The sequence below is a fragment of the Mya arenaria genome, chromosome 2, assembly GCF_026914265.1.
Source record: "Mya arenaria isolate MELC-2E11 chromosome 2, ASM2691426v1".
NCBI lineage: Eukaryota > Metazoa > Mollusca > Bivalvia > Myida > Myidae > Mya > Mya arenaria.
In genome coordinates, this window is record NC_069123.1 from 43,258,183 (window position 1) to 43,275,802 (window position 17,620).

The following is a 17,620-nucleotide window of genomic DNA, read 5'->3' on the forward strand; positions in this document are numbered from 1 at the left end:
ACATACACGCACGCACGCGCGTGCGCACGCGAGCACGCACGCACACACACAAACACACACGCGCGCGCACAAATTATAACTGGGACCAGTAATCCCACTACTAGTCCCAGATTATATGGAACAGTGGTTGAACTTTTATAAAAGAACCTGAATTATTAAAAGTCAAGTAAGAGAAACTTTATTAAAACCCACAACCGATTAAACGGTAATAGCAAGAATACGCTGGACAGTGGTTACCAACGTTAAAGGTACGATGTACGGCCTTGGTTTAAGTACAAATCCTTACCTACCATGACACCCTGACAGATACGCACTTTAAACCAAAACCGGTTTGATCGTTAAAAAGAGTTGGTGAATTAATAAAGCATACCAAAATGCTGGGTATCTTTCAAAAAATAAAGTTGATCGAACTTTTGCTTAATTCATTGTTAATTCTGTAGTGTTTGTCAGATTTTTCATTTCGACAGTTTATTTTATTGTTATATTATATCTTGCACTAAATGCCACTGTACGTGTTGTTGAGTGTGATTAACTAGAATACAGGCTAACGGCTCTGATTTGAAACTGATCAGCTCATCATTTATTTATTAAATTTTAGCCGAAACTTACACTTGTAAAAGTCATCATGGCATTCCTGGATGATAACACATCGTTGGTACGAATGAAAAGGGACTTTGATTCATTTGTATGTGACCACAATGACAGCCGTGGTGTAAAACATTTCCGACTGGACGATGCAGAAAATGACAGTTTGCGTGATCGTTCAGGGGAGCTCGAGGCTCTCTCTGTACAAACACTCCTTGGTAAGGATTATTCTTATGGGATCTTGTGTTATTTATTTAAAGGACAAATTAAAATAAATGAAAACGAAAGAACATTTGTTTCATGTTAATGCAAATTTATTTCTTTGCATTGACATATCAAATTGTAGCCAATATTTAATAATATATATAAAGTAAAATACTTTGATACATAAAACCGTGATGTTTTCGCTCAGGAAGCAAATGGACATTGTGGGTGGCAGAGGTGGTGGGTTTGGAAGGGTGGCTAAGGCCACTACTTTTATATTAATTGGTTTACAAAACCGGCGGGTCTAATTTTCCGAAAAGTACAAAAAAAAATAAAAAATGAATTTCACTTTTTTTTCAAAATTATTTTCCCAACTGTATTGATTTTGGTGCGAAACCAAAGAAAAACGAACAGATAAGAGTACCAATGCAGTAGATCTCGACTGGTTGTTCCGTAGCTGTATTCGCCAATTTATAGTGATAGCATGTGAGCCAGTCAACTGTTATGGCAGCGCTGTTGGCAATGACAGAATTGACGATAGCAGTCATTCTTTGTATGAAATAATTAATTAAAATATGCACGAGTTGTTAAAATAACAATAGCAACAATAGCAAAATACATTAGCAAATTTAACAGCCGACACAAACAACTGTCACGTGATTGTTGTTTTTCCCCGCCAATTTAGGTCATGAAAATATTGTTGTTTATAGATGAAAAATAAAAGTGTCAGCGGCTGCCATCGAATAAGTAGACACCAATATCTGTAAATAATATGTGAGAAAAACGTTTTATAACAGTTTATGGTTAGATATCAAATAACAGTGCACTTAGTGTGAGTGGGGAAATCGAAAGTAACATTTCTAAGTTGACACTGGTGACCTAGTTTCACATGTTCGGTCGGTTGGGTTTATGGATTTTAAACCACAAAATGGTTTTGAAATACTTGTCATTGAGTCAATGTAAAGCTTGTGTTTATTCTAGATTAAATGTTTATTCATGTTTGGGTTAATATTAGAGTAAAAACAATGAAAGAGTTGAACACATGTGTCAATGACATTTACGCATGCCAGGAGTTGTGTGCAAAACATTTAGATAAAACAAACACGGAAAACTATTTTGAATAAATTCATTTTAATTTGTAATGAGCTTGATATTCCACTATAAATGAGATTTGTTGTTGTAACCAAGGAATACTCTTTAAAATGAAATATAAAAAATCATGAAGTATAGATGCCCTGTGAATGCATGATACACAAAATGGCGGAGTTGGGAGAAGATGAAAATATATGATACATAATTATGGATTTCTCTGTTACTATCATTGGTACATAAAGTTAAGTCACATTCTAGATTTATTATTTTTCTATGTGCTTTTTATGTACTGATGTGGTAATTTGCTGCAAGATTTGAATTTGAAATGGATTTGGTGAACATCCCATGGTAAATATCCTGGTCCGAAAATATCCGGACATGGATTGGGTTACACACAACTAAGACCCAGCGTGGAAGAGTTATTTAAACTCAAATCTAGGTCTAGTTTGGTTTTTAGATTTTCAGGAATTGTTTTCACAATATTGAAGCTCAAATGTCTTCATAAAAGGTCCTTCCTTATTTACAAAACTGGAAATTATTTCACTTTATTGACATTTTCCAATATTGAAATAACTGAAACAATGTTTAGAAAATGTAATGTATTGTCTTAATTACAGTGTAATTTTTGTGTATTTTAATGCATAAAATTCGCCTTCCCTTTTTTTTAAATTTAATCATACATGTGATAATTTCTTGGGTCGATTCCGGGACACTCGTCGTAATGTCAACGCACACTAGGGGGGTTCGGGGGCATGCCCCCCCGGAAATTTTTTTAAATGCGGAACGTCTGTGGTGCATTCCATAGCATATCTGGGGCTATTTTAGTCGTTTTTAACGTCGGGAAAATGTACCTATTTTGACTGTCAAGACGTATTTTTTACCTGACATGGTTGTGTTTTTTTTCTGCATTTTCTTGAAAAAATAAAACCAGATATTTTCCCAGGCTTTAAATGAAGTGCTAACCAGGAGGATATGCAGTCTACTTTCGGTTTCATCAAAACAGGAAATAAACAACTATACGGGCACCTGTTTTCCCGCGCTTTTGAGAACATGCGTTACGAAATATTTATTTTTTCATCACATTTAAAACGTTTGCAATTAATGACACACAATATTTTCCAGACGATAAAGAAGATTTTTCAGTCGATGAGCTTTTTTCCGTTTGGAGATGCATATAATTTTGATAGAGACGTGTCAACAATCAGCTGTATAAAGCGATCACGTGACTTACCATGGTCACGTGATTAAAGCACTCTATATAACCGTCTGTAAACCCCATATCGTCAGTTTTATTTCGGCGTAAAAATACACACGATAGTTCGGAAACGGTCAAAACACTAAAATTCCTTGTTTTCCGTGTTTTATTTTTGTTTTTTTACTCATTTTGTCACTTTCTTTGAACTTACCTTCGTGCTCGTTTGTTGGTAAAATGTGTGAAAAATATCAATTCATCAATTAAAAGCTATCATTCATAAGACCAAACAAATCCATATAAAAACAATGAATTAGTATACAAGAACCCTCCCCCACTCGTTAAGCACAACAATAGGCCGATAGATCAATTATCGGGTGATTGACGATGACCTCGACGACACACGTACCAATTAACGGATTAGTGTCAACATGTCCTGTGTTTTACGACCAGTGTCCCGGACAGGCAAAATAGCTGACTTACAATGGTAAAATTAAGATAATCGATTCCGATTCCGAGATTTTTTTTTCGTTTTTTTTTTATGACTTTCCGGGACAAACATGCACCCTCCGTGACTCCGTGACAGAGATACGATTTCCGGGACAATCCCGGACGTCCGGGACGTTATCACATGTATGATTTAATATTGGTCAGTTTTTAAGTGTTCTGCATTCACTTTGCTTTAGTATACCCCTAAAGCTAAACAAATGTCTTGCTGAGTAATATTCAATGTATCTTTGATAAAAAGTGTAGTTTATACATGTAAACATGTTTAATAGTCAATTTCATTGATGTTTTATATGCACAGTATGTAAGATTTAAACTGTGTGTTTAATTAGAACTTTGAAACTTTGAGTGTATTAAAACATGCATGCATTAATAGCAGTTTAAAACTTTAAAATGTCAAGTAAATGATATAAATTTTCAATGTTTTTATGTTGTTCTCTGATTTTAACCATTTAAGAGTATGTTTTGTGACTTTTTTATTTTTATATTTTTTTTTCGACCACCCGGTGGACATTTTTTCCAAAAATTATTGTAAACCAAAAAATAAAAAAGGAGTGGCCTAAGGAAAATTTTGGGGTTACCAATTCAAAAACTGGTCCTTTCTGGTTTAGTATAAAATAATAGACGTGTTATACGGGATTCTTCCAATCCCTAAGGAAGGATTTGCCATATCAAAAATCTAAAAAAAATCTGTCAACGTACAATTATTTGGACTATTTCTGGTTAAGCTCAGAGACCACTAAATAAATTTCCTAAACATTATAAATTATGGTCAATTCACTAATTTGCATGCGAAACAACACTGATTTCTAGTGATTTTTGACCCCAAACTATATATTTGAGAAAACTTACAATTGTGAAATAAACAATCTTATGTAAGTAAATTAAATTGGTTGAACTGTGTATTTGATACAGTCATCAAATCTGGTGTAAGGTACCGGTAGAAACAATGCGTTGAAAATGTTATCAAAGAAGATCCACATGGTTGGCCTGTTTTTGAAGTCACAAATCATTCAGCCTCAAAACCTATAAAGATGGAAAGAAGCAAATGGTCTGAGAGATGGTATTACTTTCATACATGCCATATCCCCCGACAGGGGGAAAAGTCCCCCAGAATTTCAACCCATCCCCTGGTACCCCGCCGGGGGATCCATATCCCCTGGAATTTAATTTTTTTATTTTTTATATTTTTTTAAAAAAAATTGCTTAAAGTTGACAGTGGAAGGCATCCATAATCTTATTAGTGTGAAATTCCATGAAGGACAATGATGACTAAGTCCAAAAATTATTGTAATTAGAGTGTATAAATTTCTGTATTTATTCTTATATTATAAATGCAAATATTGCTCAAAATTTTGCCGCGTAAAAATCCGCTGGTGTAATATCAAAATCCCCTGGAATTCAGACCAAAATCCCCTGGGAAGCCTCTCAGAAATGTGGCATGTATGTACTATGCTTCGATTCACTCTCATGATTGTGAAAATATTAAACATAAATGAAGGAATGTAACAATGGAGTAGGTACTTCCGAATTTGTGTAATTTGCCCTTAATTCTAAGAACAACAAGTCTAAAAAAATTGGCTGAAATGTAACACATTTTATTTACATTGAAAATTCATTGAATTCAGGAACCAACAACATGGTCATTAATGGTATATATATTCATAAAAATCCAAGCATGGGTTAAAAGCTGTACTTATAGTTCAAGTTTTGCTTTAAAAGCTGACACAACCACACTTGTAAACTTAACAAAAACAAAAGTGGATTGGCATGTTTCCTTCCATCCAACAAACCTGTTCTGGATTCTCTCTACTTAAGGATGGCTATGTAAATTTTAAATAGCTTGGTGTAGCCATGTATACATAGTAAACAAATGTGAAAAAGATACTTAAAATCATCTTTCTTCAAAACATAGTGTGCATTTTCATATCTTGAATTTACCTCCTATTATCTATGTCTTTTAAGCAGGTAAATGATTTCCAGTTTGTCAGTACTGGTAATTTGCCAACAATTTATATGTTGGTCGACACCTTCATGTACCGTACCTCAATGCTCCAGCTGGAAATACAAGACCCGATATGACTGTCATAACCAAGGCAACACATCCTTCAATAAGAGGTCAAATCGATGAAGGAAATTGAGTTTAAAAGCGATTTAATGTAATTAATATTATTTCAATAAAAATTCACAACAAAAAACATTAATTTTGCTGATTAATTCTTTGGCTTGCCGCAATATTTAGGCTGCAGCCCCAGCTTCGTTGCCTCTATCAATGCTATTTTTCTTTCAGCGAAAGAGAAGCAGTACAAGTACAAAGAAGCTGAATACATCCATGCTAAGAGTGAGATCATTCGTCTGAAGGCGACCATCTCCAACCTGGAGACAGCCAATCAGAAGGCTCGTATTCTGTTTGAACAGCAGCTAGAAAAGGCCATGGCAGAAAAAATGGTTAGAGATGTTATAAGTAGGGATTGAAAACAAAACCATAATTAATGATTATAAATAATTGCAATGGTTATTAAATTATCAATTTCATAATCACATCTGACATGAACAAGAAGGAGAAGTTGCCCAAAATGTATTCCTAACGGATGTTTATAAAAAATAGTTAGTGCTACTTATTCAATCAGAAATCTTACCTTTGCTCTGAAAGTTACACTTGTCAGTTCCGCCTCAAAGAGCAACAATGGGCTAATATACTTGATTTTCTTAAAAAACAAACTCATGAAATATTATCATGTTTAAGTTTTTGTATAATATGATTTACTCGTAGAGATTATTGTCTTTTAAGAATTTATTTACCCGGTATTCTGAGTATGGGCTTTTTTAAGCAACAATCAATGTCATAGTTTTATGAAGGTGTATTTTCTTTTTTTACCTTATTGTCTTTGATTGATACCTCTGAATTTATATTTGAATTATGTGAATGATGTGGATAAAACTTGAATCTTTATCAAAAGTGTGAGTTCAGTATCAACTGTTGTACACTGTAGGTGGAGGAACTATTTGAAATTTATTTTTCTATGATGCTCTTTGAAATTATCTTATATGACTGAATTGAAGGTATTGGTGCCCAAATCAGCCAATTCTGAGACTACTTATTTTAAAACAGTCAAAACTGACCATCTGTGAGAGTACAGCTTTGAAATCATCCTTATTTTACTGTTTACATGTAAAATCTGTGTCAAATCTTCTTGATTTTGAATGACTTGTATTCTCTTTAGTGTTATTTCTGTCTATTTAAGCGCGAAAATTCACGTGTTGGTGAACTTATGACCCAGCTCAAATATCTGGAACAGAGAGAATCATTGGGACGTGAAAAGTTGTCAGATGCTCAGTCTGCACTGGACAAGCAGCGGAAATCATTCGAAGAGCAAATTCTCACTCTGCAGAAAGAAAGACTGCAGCTCTCAGATAACTTAGAACAGGTCAGGCAATATAAGATATTAGTAAGACTTTATTTTATAAATGCTGTTTTGTCTGAACTATGTGTGGTTAAAGTGATTGCGAGTCAGACGCATCCAAAAAAAATCCTCAAAAATGAAAGAAAATTACATCCTTGATAAAGTTTTCTATCCCTCTTATATTTTGAATATTTACACAGATTTAGTGTTAATTTCATGTTGGCTTCCTTATGCCCGAAGTAATACTTAAGCCCAAAAGCTTAGCCTGACATATGTAATAAAAAGATGCTTTGAAATTTAAGTCCCATTGCTTTTGTTTGTTACAAATACTAATTCATCTCAACTCAACAAAAATTAATATTAGTCTGAAGGTGTTCTTGTGAATGGTCAGTTTTATTTATCTATTCAGACATGCCTGTAATTGATAAGCATGTGTTAATATTTCGGATGTAAAATAAGAGATACAAAATATAGCGAAGGTACAATCTGTGCAACTATTTGAACTGCTCTGCTGCAAAATGAGTGATTCTTTATTGACAGGGAATATCCTTCAATGCCTCTCAGGGGATTATTTCCCTCTGTATTAATTAACTTTGCTGTCTAATTACTTCAAAGAGAAGTGGACAGCGCTTCAACACGCTTTTACTTGCGAATGTCAATAATCGAGTTGTCAGCAGTAACTATCAGCCTATTAAAATAAATAAATTCAAACTTGTGTTCTTCATGTTACTTTTTTCCCCTTCAAATCAGGAAAAGGAGAGTAACTGGGAGAAGATGACAGAGCTCCGGAGTGAGATGCGGAGGAAAGACAGCGAGCTAAGCATTGTAATGCTTGAGCTTGATGAAACTAAAGTTCAGCTCAAACTGCAGCTCAAGTAAGCTTAAACATCCCAATAGATATAAGCTTGCATGTTATTTATTTTTTTAAATATAGCTATAGACTGTTTTGATTTCACTATTTTTATACTCCTGTTTATAGAATGGTATGTATATTATAGTTTTGCCCTTGGCATGAAGGTGGGCAAGCATCAAAAATTATGTTGTTAGACCAATAATATTTAAAAGCATCTGTTCAGTCATCCCCAAATTTGTTCATAATGTGGATGGCCACAAGTTTGAATAATGGGCCCCAATTTCTCGAAACTTCTTAAGTCCCTTATAACAGGATTAAGCTAAGCTCAATATTTTTGGTTTTAAATAAATTGCATAATGTCGACTTCTTTAAGATATTATATACTTAAGATAGGACTTATTTTCATGATAATCAGAATAAACCAGGTTTCATTCATCAAAATTCAATATAAGTATGTAATTTGGCTTATTAAAATAAGCTTAAGCCTGTTAAGCTTAAGAAGTTTCGAGAAAATGGGGTCAGTTGTATGGCTTTAGTCACTTCCTCTAATTTTAGCTATTACCTAAAATCAGTCTTGTCTGATCAATAACATTTAAAGCTTTTGTCTTAACATCATCAAATTTAGAAATATGTTTATGGTGAGATTCAATACCCAACCACATCGTCTTTGTCACTCTAGAGTTATGACCCTTGATATATCAAAAATTGTATTAACAGTCTGTTCTTTAAATTTGGCTGTCCAAAAAATAGGACAGGCAGATTTGGTGACTGTTGGTGCTATTGAAAATTGATCAATGCTAATGTGTAAAATGTAGGGAAATGGTTTCAGTCATTCATATAGAGCAATGTTATGCAGTGTGGATATTGATGACCATGTAAATAGTTAACTGATAGGTGAATGTCAGTATACATTTAAATGTTTATTACAGGCGGTGGTCGGATGTGACTAGCCAAATGCAAGAGGGTGAAGAGGTGAAATTAAAGGCAGCACAGGCAGAGCAGAAGGTCAAGGTGAAGAAATGACCCAAATGTAGAAATCTACATCACAGTTGCATGATAATGATTTTTTTATTCACACTTGTATGAATTGTTTTATATACTATGACAATAAGTATATGTGTGTACATGTCAAACAAGTCCCATCACTCTAGCTAAGATTGGTGTATTAATTGTTTTTAAAAACAGAAGAGAAATGGTCAACGCCTTAGTGACTGCATCATCGGTGTCATTGTTCAAAAACTCTAACCTCTATGACTCAAAAACCTCTCAAGTCATGCAGATTAAACTTAGTACACATGTTGCCAGAGACAATAGGCACATGTACAGCAAGGCCAATAACCTTGTCTTTAATTATTGTAGAGTTATGCTCCTTTTTGATGGACCAAAACAGATGCGCATTGCTCGGCTCCACTTTTGTTTAAGTTATAAAAGGATTGTGGCACTTTAGTTCAAGATATTCAAATAAATATGTTTTAAGGACCTCGAGCAACAGATAGTTAGAATGGAGGAAGACAAGGTGATCTCCACCGCCATGAAGTCACAGTTGGCATCATTCCAGGAGATGGAAAAACAGAACAGGAAACTCTCCGATGACAACACATACCTCAGGTTGGTGTGAGAGTTGAGTAGCTAAATCTGGTTTCTCTAGTAGACACAAGTCTAAGGCTTTGGGCATGCAAAAATTGACCCTTAACTTAAGATTTTTTGTTTTAGAGGTTAAATAGAAACATATTGTCATAGCCATAGTGTTTTGAAACTGACTTTAACCAACATAAGGTTCATGTTGCAAAGGAGTTAATGTTTGCAAAACCAATATGATGAAATACATTTTTCAGTTTTCTATACACATAACAGTGAGATCCAATGTCTCTGACCAAACAATTACAGAAGAAATTTCCCTTGGTGAACATGAAAGCATCAGTGAGATATTGACATACGCTTGAATTAGAAATTGTCGTGATGCTGTTGTCATTGTTGTTGTTGTTCAAACAAACTTTTATACAAACTACCTACCTTGACCATCACTCAAAAACTGTACACAATATAACAGACAAGCGTTGATGTTCACGACAAGTGTTGATGTTAATTCCACAGGGCTCTTCACTCTGCACATAACAAACTTAGTCTATCACTCTGGCTAAAATATTTTACCCCTTGGTGAGCATGAAAAAAATCAGTGATTGATTCACAGTATTCTCTTGAGGTGCCACTGTTCTAGTCTATGTTTCTTTCATATCTAGAGGTATTTACGAGAATAACCTGTTCTAGTCTTTGTTTCTTTTATATCTAGAGGGATTTACAAGCTTACCTGTTCTATTCTTTGTTTCATTCATCTAGAGACATTCAGGAGAAGGGCCTGTTCTTGTCTTTGTTTCTTTTATATCTAGAGGTATTTACAAGAATTACCTGTTCTAGTCTTTCTTTCTTTCATATCTAGAGGTATTCAGGAGAAGGACCTGTTCTAGTCTTTGTTTCTTTCATGTCTAGAGGTATTCAGGAGAAGGACCTGTTCTAGTCTTTGTTTCTTTTATATCTAGAGGTATTCAGGAGAAGGACCTGTTCTAGTCTTTGTTTCTTTTATATCTAGAGGTATTCAGGAGAAGGACCTGTTCTAGTCTTTCTTTCTTTCATATCTAGAGGTATTCAGGAGAAGGACCTGTTCTAGTCTTTGTTTCTTTCATGTCTAGAGGTATTCAGGAGAAGGACCTGTTCTAGTCTTTCTTTCTTTCATATCTAGAGGTATTCAGGAGAAGGACCTGTTCTAGTCTTTGTTTCTTTCATGTCTAGAGGTATTCAGGAGAAGGACCTGTTCTAGTCTTTGTTTCTTTTATATCTAGAGGTATTCAAGAGTTGAGCCTGTTCTATTCTAGGTTTCTTTCATATCAAGAGGTATTCTGGAGAAGGATCCGTTCTAATCTATGTTTCTTTTATATCTAGAGGTATTCAGGAGAACAACTTGCTGTTAAAGGAGCAGCATGATAACATGCAGAACAAGGTGGAGAGACTGGAAAATAAACTGGCCAACTACCATGCTCTGGTGGCGGAAAATGAGGTAAATTATGCAGAAAGGATAGTGGTAATTAACACGCCAATTGTTGCCTTGGTTGCATAAATCCTTGGACCAATAACAATTCTACTCCCAGATAAAGCTTTTGTTGTGAAAAGGATTATTTTAGCTGGAGATAATATTATATTGAAGGAATAAAAAGGGGTTGTTGCAGTTACTGGTTTGTCTTCATATCATTGTGACACATATTTTTTAGCTAACACTCATGAGATGTAAATGTACACTTCAGGGACAAGCCCAATTATAGTCAAATATCTGAAGAAGATCCTGCTAAATAGCATAAGGCTTAGGCCTAGCAGACACTTAACATGAGACACTCAATGTTCAAAACAAAGCAGCCATACCACATATATATGCTTATTTTATACCTTAATTAATGAATTTTGGGGTTACTGGCTTGGAGCATCCTGGGAAAAACTGCTGTTCATTTCAGGAGTTGAAACAGAAGCTTGAACAATGGGAGAAACCTGATCCCACTGGATTAACAGTTAAGTGAGTGATTTTGAACTGCTATAATGAAAAGGTGTGGAGTTTAATTTATTTAAGGATTTTTTATTTCAAAATATGTGTCAGTTTTATTTCTTTAAACTTGAGTAGTTTTTGATGATAATTGATAAACGTGGAGATCAAAAACTTTAAGGAAACAATCTTTTTCATATTCATTCAATATTTACATATTAAATGACATATACACAAAGCAATGGTTAAGGATGATTTACCTCTTGCTTAAGAACCTGCACAATTTTTTTAAACTCACCATGGGGAAAAATATATTACGGATTTTCAACTCACTTACACACTAAAGAATGATGAAGCTTAGACAGTGTATATGACCATGTGGTTCCAGGTCGCCTGCCAACCTGAGCAAGAGAGTGACGGAGCTACAAAGTGGCGAAGCTCTGATGCTGTCAAAGCAAGGGGAACTTCAGACTCAGTAAGTCTTCTTTTTATCTGTCATCTGTCTTCCCTTTTGATGCATACTTTGATGTACTGTGTGTTGAGATTTAAAAAAATAAATGGGGCAATATAAAAAGATTTAAAAAAAAATGGGGCAATATAAAATTGAATTTCAATTTAATACCATGAGAGTGTCAGAAATTAACTAAATCTTTAAATTGAATCTTTTAAATCTTGATAAGCCTTGAGTCATATTATTTTTGAAATCATGATTATATCCAAAAATAAAGGGATTGAATAATCGAGCATACGATACACATGTTGATAGGATAGCCCTAGTGTATAAAATCATACAGTGTTTGTGTATACATTGAAATATGGTTTTCAGCCTGCACCAGAAGGAGATGACGCTGCGTAACCTCCAGGAGCACCAGAGCCAAATGCAACAACAAGTGACCAATGAGAAAACCAAGTCTGCTCAGCAGGCCGACCTCATCAAACGCTTACAGAGGAAACTGCTGCTCGTAACCAAGGTAAGGAAGGGTACTGAGGCGGTATACATAAAGCATCTTGGTGAAAAGTGACTTCTAAATGGAAAATTGTTTCAAGTTGAATTTAATGAAATTTAATGAAAACTTAGTAATACAATGTTTGTACACCAAAAATATGTAAATAAGCAAGGAAATGAATGTAACAATACCCCTGGGTGTTTGCATACGACTTTATTTTTAATGAAAAGAAAAGGGTTTTAAAATAATTGTAAAAATTTTGAAAATTTTACTAGGAGTTTTATGTATATGGCCCCTGGACTGTTCTCCGGCAAAAGTATAAGGGCATGTCACTGGAAATTGTCATCAAGTTTGATACTCGCTTATCTTGTGCTGCAGGCAATTATCAAATAAATTGAATTGGGGTTTTATTATGATAAAAGGTAGGTTTGACACAGATTTATTCATTTGTCTGTACAGTATCATTAATAATAGTGATTACTGGGGGATAAGCCAATTAAAATTTCATTTGGATTGAAACCATATTAAAAAAAATGGTAAAAGCTTGCAAAAAAAGATAATATCTACTGACTATTGAAATAAGTGTTCACAATAAGGTAAGGGAAAATAACAGTTAAATTAGTAAAACATATGGAAACCTTACTCACTGTGATGGTTGTGAACAGATCATAGACGCATATGGCTTTAAAAAGTTTTGGGGATAACTTAATTACATAATTTATTACAGTATATGCAATAAAAACAAATAAGGAGCATATGAAAAATACAATGACAAGTGTATATATATCTTATTGTTAGGAACGTGATGGTTACAAGCGGATCATAGATTCATACGAGAGTGAGGTGACCGTCAGCCTCGACCCGAGCTCCCAGGCATCAATTAATCGTGTGGCCCTGCTCGAGGACAGTGTGCAGGGATACAAGCGACAGACAGAGAATCTGGAGGCCGAGCTTAACAAAGTGGGCGGCGATCTCGCGTCTGCACGCCAGAATATAAGACAGGTTGGTACCAATGTAGGCATTTTTATTGGCGGGTGTTCTGGTTATCGATGCGAGAACATACATGTAGTTTACAATGTTTTTTTGGCTTTTAAGAGGGCAAGTGTTCAGTTGAAACAAATATGTGTATCAATATGGTATATTTGGAAGTATTAATTTAGTAGTTACATTAATTTTTGTCATTAGAAGACACTGTTTTGATTTAGCTGGATTTCATGCTGTGAAGATGAAAGTTACAATTTTAAAGGGTTGATTTTCAGCTTGAGTTGACATTGTCTGACCTGCATCGTAAGGCAAACTACGACGTACATGACTGCAGGTCGGAGGCAGACCAGAAAACAATAAACAGTCTACGGGAGAAAGTTGCCAGTCTGGAGCGTGCCCTGGAAACATGCGAGCAAGAAAAAAATACATTAGAGTGCAGGATTGAACAGAGGCACCTACAGGTAAACAGTGTTCTTTATGGTTATATTTATTTGCTACAAGCTGTTTTAAATGTTCTTATTTTTTCATTCCTGTATTATACCTTTTCAGTATTAGAGTTGCTGTGTCAAGTGTCTAGCTTGATTCCAATAACTTCTTGGCAAAATATTTATACCCCCACAAACGAAGTTTGAGGGGGTATATAGGAGGGAGCTTGTCGGTCGGTCGGTCTGTCGGTTTTCATGGTTTCCGGACGATAACTCATGAAAGGCTAGACAGGTTTGAAAAATTTTTGGTACACAGGTGTAACATCAGAAGATACAGGTCAAGTTCGATATTGGGGCTGGTGGGGCCAAGGTCAAGGTCACTGTTACTAAAAATAGAAAAACGGTTTCCGGACGATAACTCATGAAAGGCTTGACAGATTTGAACAATTTTTGGTACACAGGTGTAACATCAGAAGATACAGGTCAAGTTCGATATTGGGGCTGGTGGGGCCAAGGTCAAGGTCACTGTTACTAAAAATAGAAAAACGGTTTCCAGACGATAACTCATGAAAGGCTTGACAGATTTGAACAATTTTTGGTACACAGGTGTAACATCAGAAGATACAGGTCAAGTTCGATATTGGGGCTGGTGGGGTCAAGGTCACTGTTACTAAAAATAGAAAATCGGTTTCCGGACGATAACTCATGAAAGGCTAGACAGATTTGAACAATTTTTGGTACATAGGTGTAACATCAGAAGATACAGGTCAAGTTCGATATTGGGGCTGGTGGGGCCAAGGTCAAGGTCATTGTTACTAAAAATAGAAAAACGGTTTCCGGACAATAACTCATGAAAGGCTTGACAGATTTGAACAATTTTTGGTACACAGGTGTAACATCAGAAGATACAGGTCAAGTTCGATATTGGGGCTGGTGGGGTCAAGGTCACTGTTACTAAAAATAGAAAAACGGTTTCCGGACGATAACTCATGAAAGGCTAGACAGATTTGAACAATTTTTGGTACACAGGTGTAACATCAGAAGATACAGGTCAAGTTCGATATTGGGGCTGGTGGGTCCAAGGTCAAGGTCACTGTTACTAAAAATTGAAAAACGGTTTCCGGACTATAACTCATGAAAGGCTTGACAGATTTGAACAATTTTTGGTACACAGGTGTAACATCAGAAGATACAGTTTGGTTCACAGGTGTAACATCAGAAGATATAGGTCAAGTTCGATATTGTGGCTGGTGGGGCCAAGGTCAAGGTCACTGTTACTAAAAATAGAAAAACGGTTTCTGGACGATAACTCATGAAAGGCTTGACAGATTTGAACAATTTTTGGTACACAGGTGTAACATCAGAAGATACAGGTCAAGTTCGATATTGGGGCTGGTGGGGCCAAGGTCAAGGTCACTGTTACTAAAAATAGAAAAACGGTTTCCGGACGATAAATCATGAAAGGCTTGACAGATTTGAACAATTTTTGGTACACAGGTGTTACATCAGAAGATACAGGTCAAGTTCGATATTGGGGCTGGTGGGGCCAAGGTCAAGGTCACTGTTACTAAAAATAGAAAAACGGTTTCCGGACGATAACTCATGAAAGGCTAGACAGATTTGAACAATTTTTGGTACACAGGTGTAACATCAGAAGATACAGGTCAAGTTCGATATTGGGGCTGGTGGGGCCAAGGTCAAGGTCACTGTTACTAAAAGTAGAAAAAACGGTTTCCGGACGATAACTCATGAAAGGCTAGTTTTTCTTGTCAGCAGTGTAACTTCTAAATTACTCAACAGATTTAAATAAAACAATACATGCATGATAAAAGAAGATGCAGTGTGCAGTAACCTTGGAGTTATGGCTTCTTTTCAAAGGAATGGTTTGCCATTCCTGTGTCCAGGCGGCATTTGGGGGTATTCATCACTCCTGTGACAGCTCTAGTTTTAATTCAAAGGTTTCACTTTTTTTCTAAATGTTATTCTAGTAAATAAGTGGGCATGTTTTATTTATCATTTCAAGAATATATCTTTTTAAGGATTAAGAAATGAGGACCTTTTAATATTTCAGGGCGACTATGATCCAACAAAACTGAAAGTTCTACACTTCAAAATGAACCCGGTAGACTCAGATATCGATCGCCGTCGGGAAGAGATGACAAAGCTTCGTGAGGAGAATGCGCGGCTGCGGCAGCGTATACAGCTGCTTGAGGAACATGATGGGAAAATTGAGGACCTTACTGTGGCTGTTGAGCAAAAAATCAAGGAACCAGGATCCAGCAAGGATATTGAAGGTTAGGAGAGCTTATATAAGAGAGTGGAAATCTAACATAGGTATTGAAGACTTATATATTGGTATCCCATTTTACTGTTTCAAACATTGAAAATTTCAGTTTGATATTGACACACTTGAAAATTAGCTTTTGGTGCTCACTGAGTGAAAGATATTATATCTTACACACTGAAACAAACAGATATCCTCTATTTGTATTTTTTTTTATTATTATTGTATTTTGGAGGCAGTCTTGTAAGATATATCAAGGTTTACCTTACAGAAAGTATTATTACCTATGATTGAGATAAGGCTGTAAAAAGATGTGTTTTTTTGTCCTCAGAGATGCGTTCCCAGCTTACATTGGCAGAACTGAAGAACAAGCGTCTGATGGAGGCATTTAAAAAGACATCTCAGGAAGTGCGTGAGGTCTGCTACCAGCTGACCGGCTATAAGATCGATATCCCGACCTCTAACCAGTATCGCATCACCAGCATGTATGCCGAGTCACCTACAGACTACCTCCTCTTTCAGGTGCGTGTTAACCTCTTGGTTAAGGGGAGTGTAAGCAGAAGTTTACTCTACATTCTTTGATTTTGTTTTTTGAACATTGAGATGCACTGTAATTGGTCAAATATGTCAAAAATAGAGATTTAAACTGACAAAATATACATACTGGTAAAACTTAAATGTTTGCAATGTGCAAGATGTTAACACAAACTATGTGTATCTTTGTGATCATTTATATTATATTTTCTGTGACTCTGTTCCTTGTATTTTTTGCAGCAAAACTCACGAGGCAATATCGAGATGTTGGGAACAAGTTTTTCCTCTACTCTCCAAGACCTGATGGACATGTACCTCATACAGCGAGACAGCATTCCCGCCTTCCTCAGTAGCGTCACCTTAGATCTCTTCTCACGACAAACCATGAACTTTGGATGAAAGAGTTGCTGTAAACTTCTACTGAATTTGCTTGTGTTGACTGTGTCCAAGTCTTGCAGTACACTAGTTTCATTAGACTACCTTATAGGTACAAGACAAGTGATTCATTACACTTCGCATGCGGAGTCCTATAATTAATGTTTTGCATGAGGACCCATCTTTCTGAAAGATGTAGATCGATGAGTTGTTGTCTTTAAGGATGTTTTGCGTAAAACTATGCTTGGCACTTGGCATTTTTATTATTGTAAGATAGGCTGGTTTGAAAAATTATCACTGAGGTTTTACATCGTCATAAAATAAGATCATGCTTATATCCCCATTACTGACATGAATATTACCATGATCTCTGTTGAAATCCACATCTGTGGACATGGTTATGTAATCATTTTTTCTCTATGTTACCACACTCATTTGAGATCATGTGTTCAACAAACCTGGTGAAAGAATCTGTCTTCAAGAATGCAAGTCATTCTTTTGAACTGGCATGAAGTATTAGAAATATGTCAAGGAAATGAAGGAGAGAGAGACTACATATCCAATCATTGTACTATAATGAAGTAATGTTGAGTGCTCTTGTGTTATTATGTCCTGTTATAGAGGATGTTCAATGCATATATTTCATTTCTGTATTTTGTACACTGTAAAATATATTTATGTACAGCTTAATACAAACTGTTTTATTTT

The 17,620-nt window shown here is 35.5% G+C and overlaps 1 protein-coding gene across 1 annotated transcript; it reads left to right on the forward strand.

Moving 5' to 3' along the window:
* Nucleotides 1-356: 356 nt before the first annotated feature.
* LOC128241898 (mitotic spindle assembly checkpoint protein MAD1-like) lies at nt 357-17,620 on the forward strand. The gene is made up of 15 exons (XM_052959022.1): nt 357-803; nt 5,871-6,028; nt 6,826-7,008; nt 7,735-7,859; nt 8,767-8,848; nt 9,315-9,445; nt 10,775-10,889; nt 11,338-11,396; nt 11,752-11,838; nt 12,190-12,334; nt 13,109-13,312; nt 13,570-13,755; nt 15,791-16,013; nt 16,335-16,525; nt 16,778-17,620. Exons 1-15 carry the CDS (start codon nt 626-628, stop codon nt 16,934-16,936), a joined length of 2,226 nt encoding a protein of 741 aa, XP_052814982.1. The 5' UTR covers nt 357-625; the 3' UTR covers nt 16,937-17,620.

What these genes read in the sequence shown, in the direction of transcription:
- LOC128241898 (XM_052959022.1), top strand. Translation starts at nt 626, where the DNA reads ATGGCATTCCTGGATGATAACACATCGTTGGTACGAATGAAAAGGGAC. An exon ending in TTGAACAGAGGCACCTACAG is followed by an intron (nt 13,756 to 15,790) that starts GTAAACAGTGTT and finishes TTAATATTTCAG; the next exon opens with GGCGACTATGATCCAACAAA. An exon ending in CAGACTACCTCCTCTTTCAG is followed by an intron (nt 16,526 to 16,777) that starts GTGCGTGTTAAC and finishes TATTTTTTGCAG; the next exon opens with CAAAACTCACGAGGCAATAT.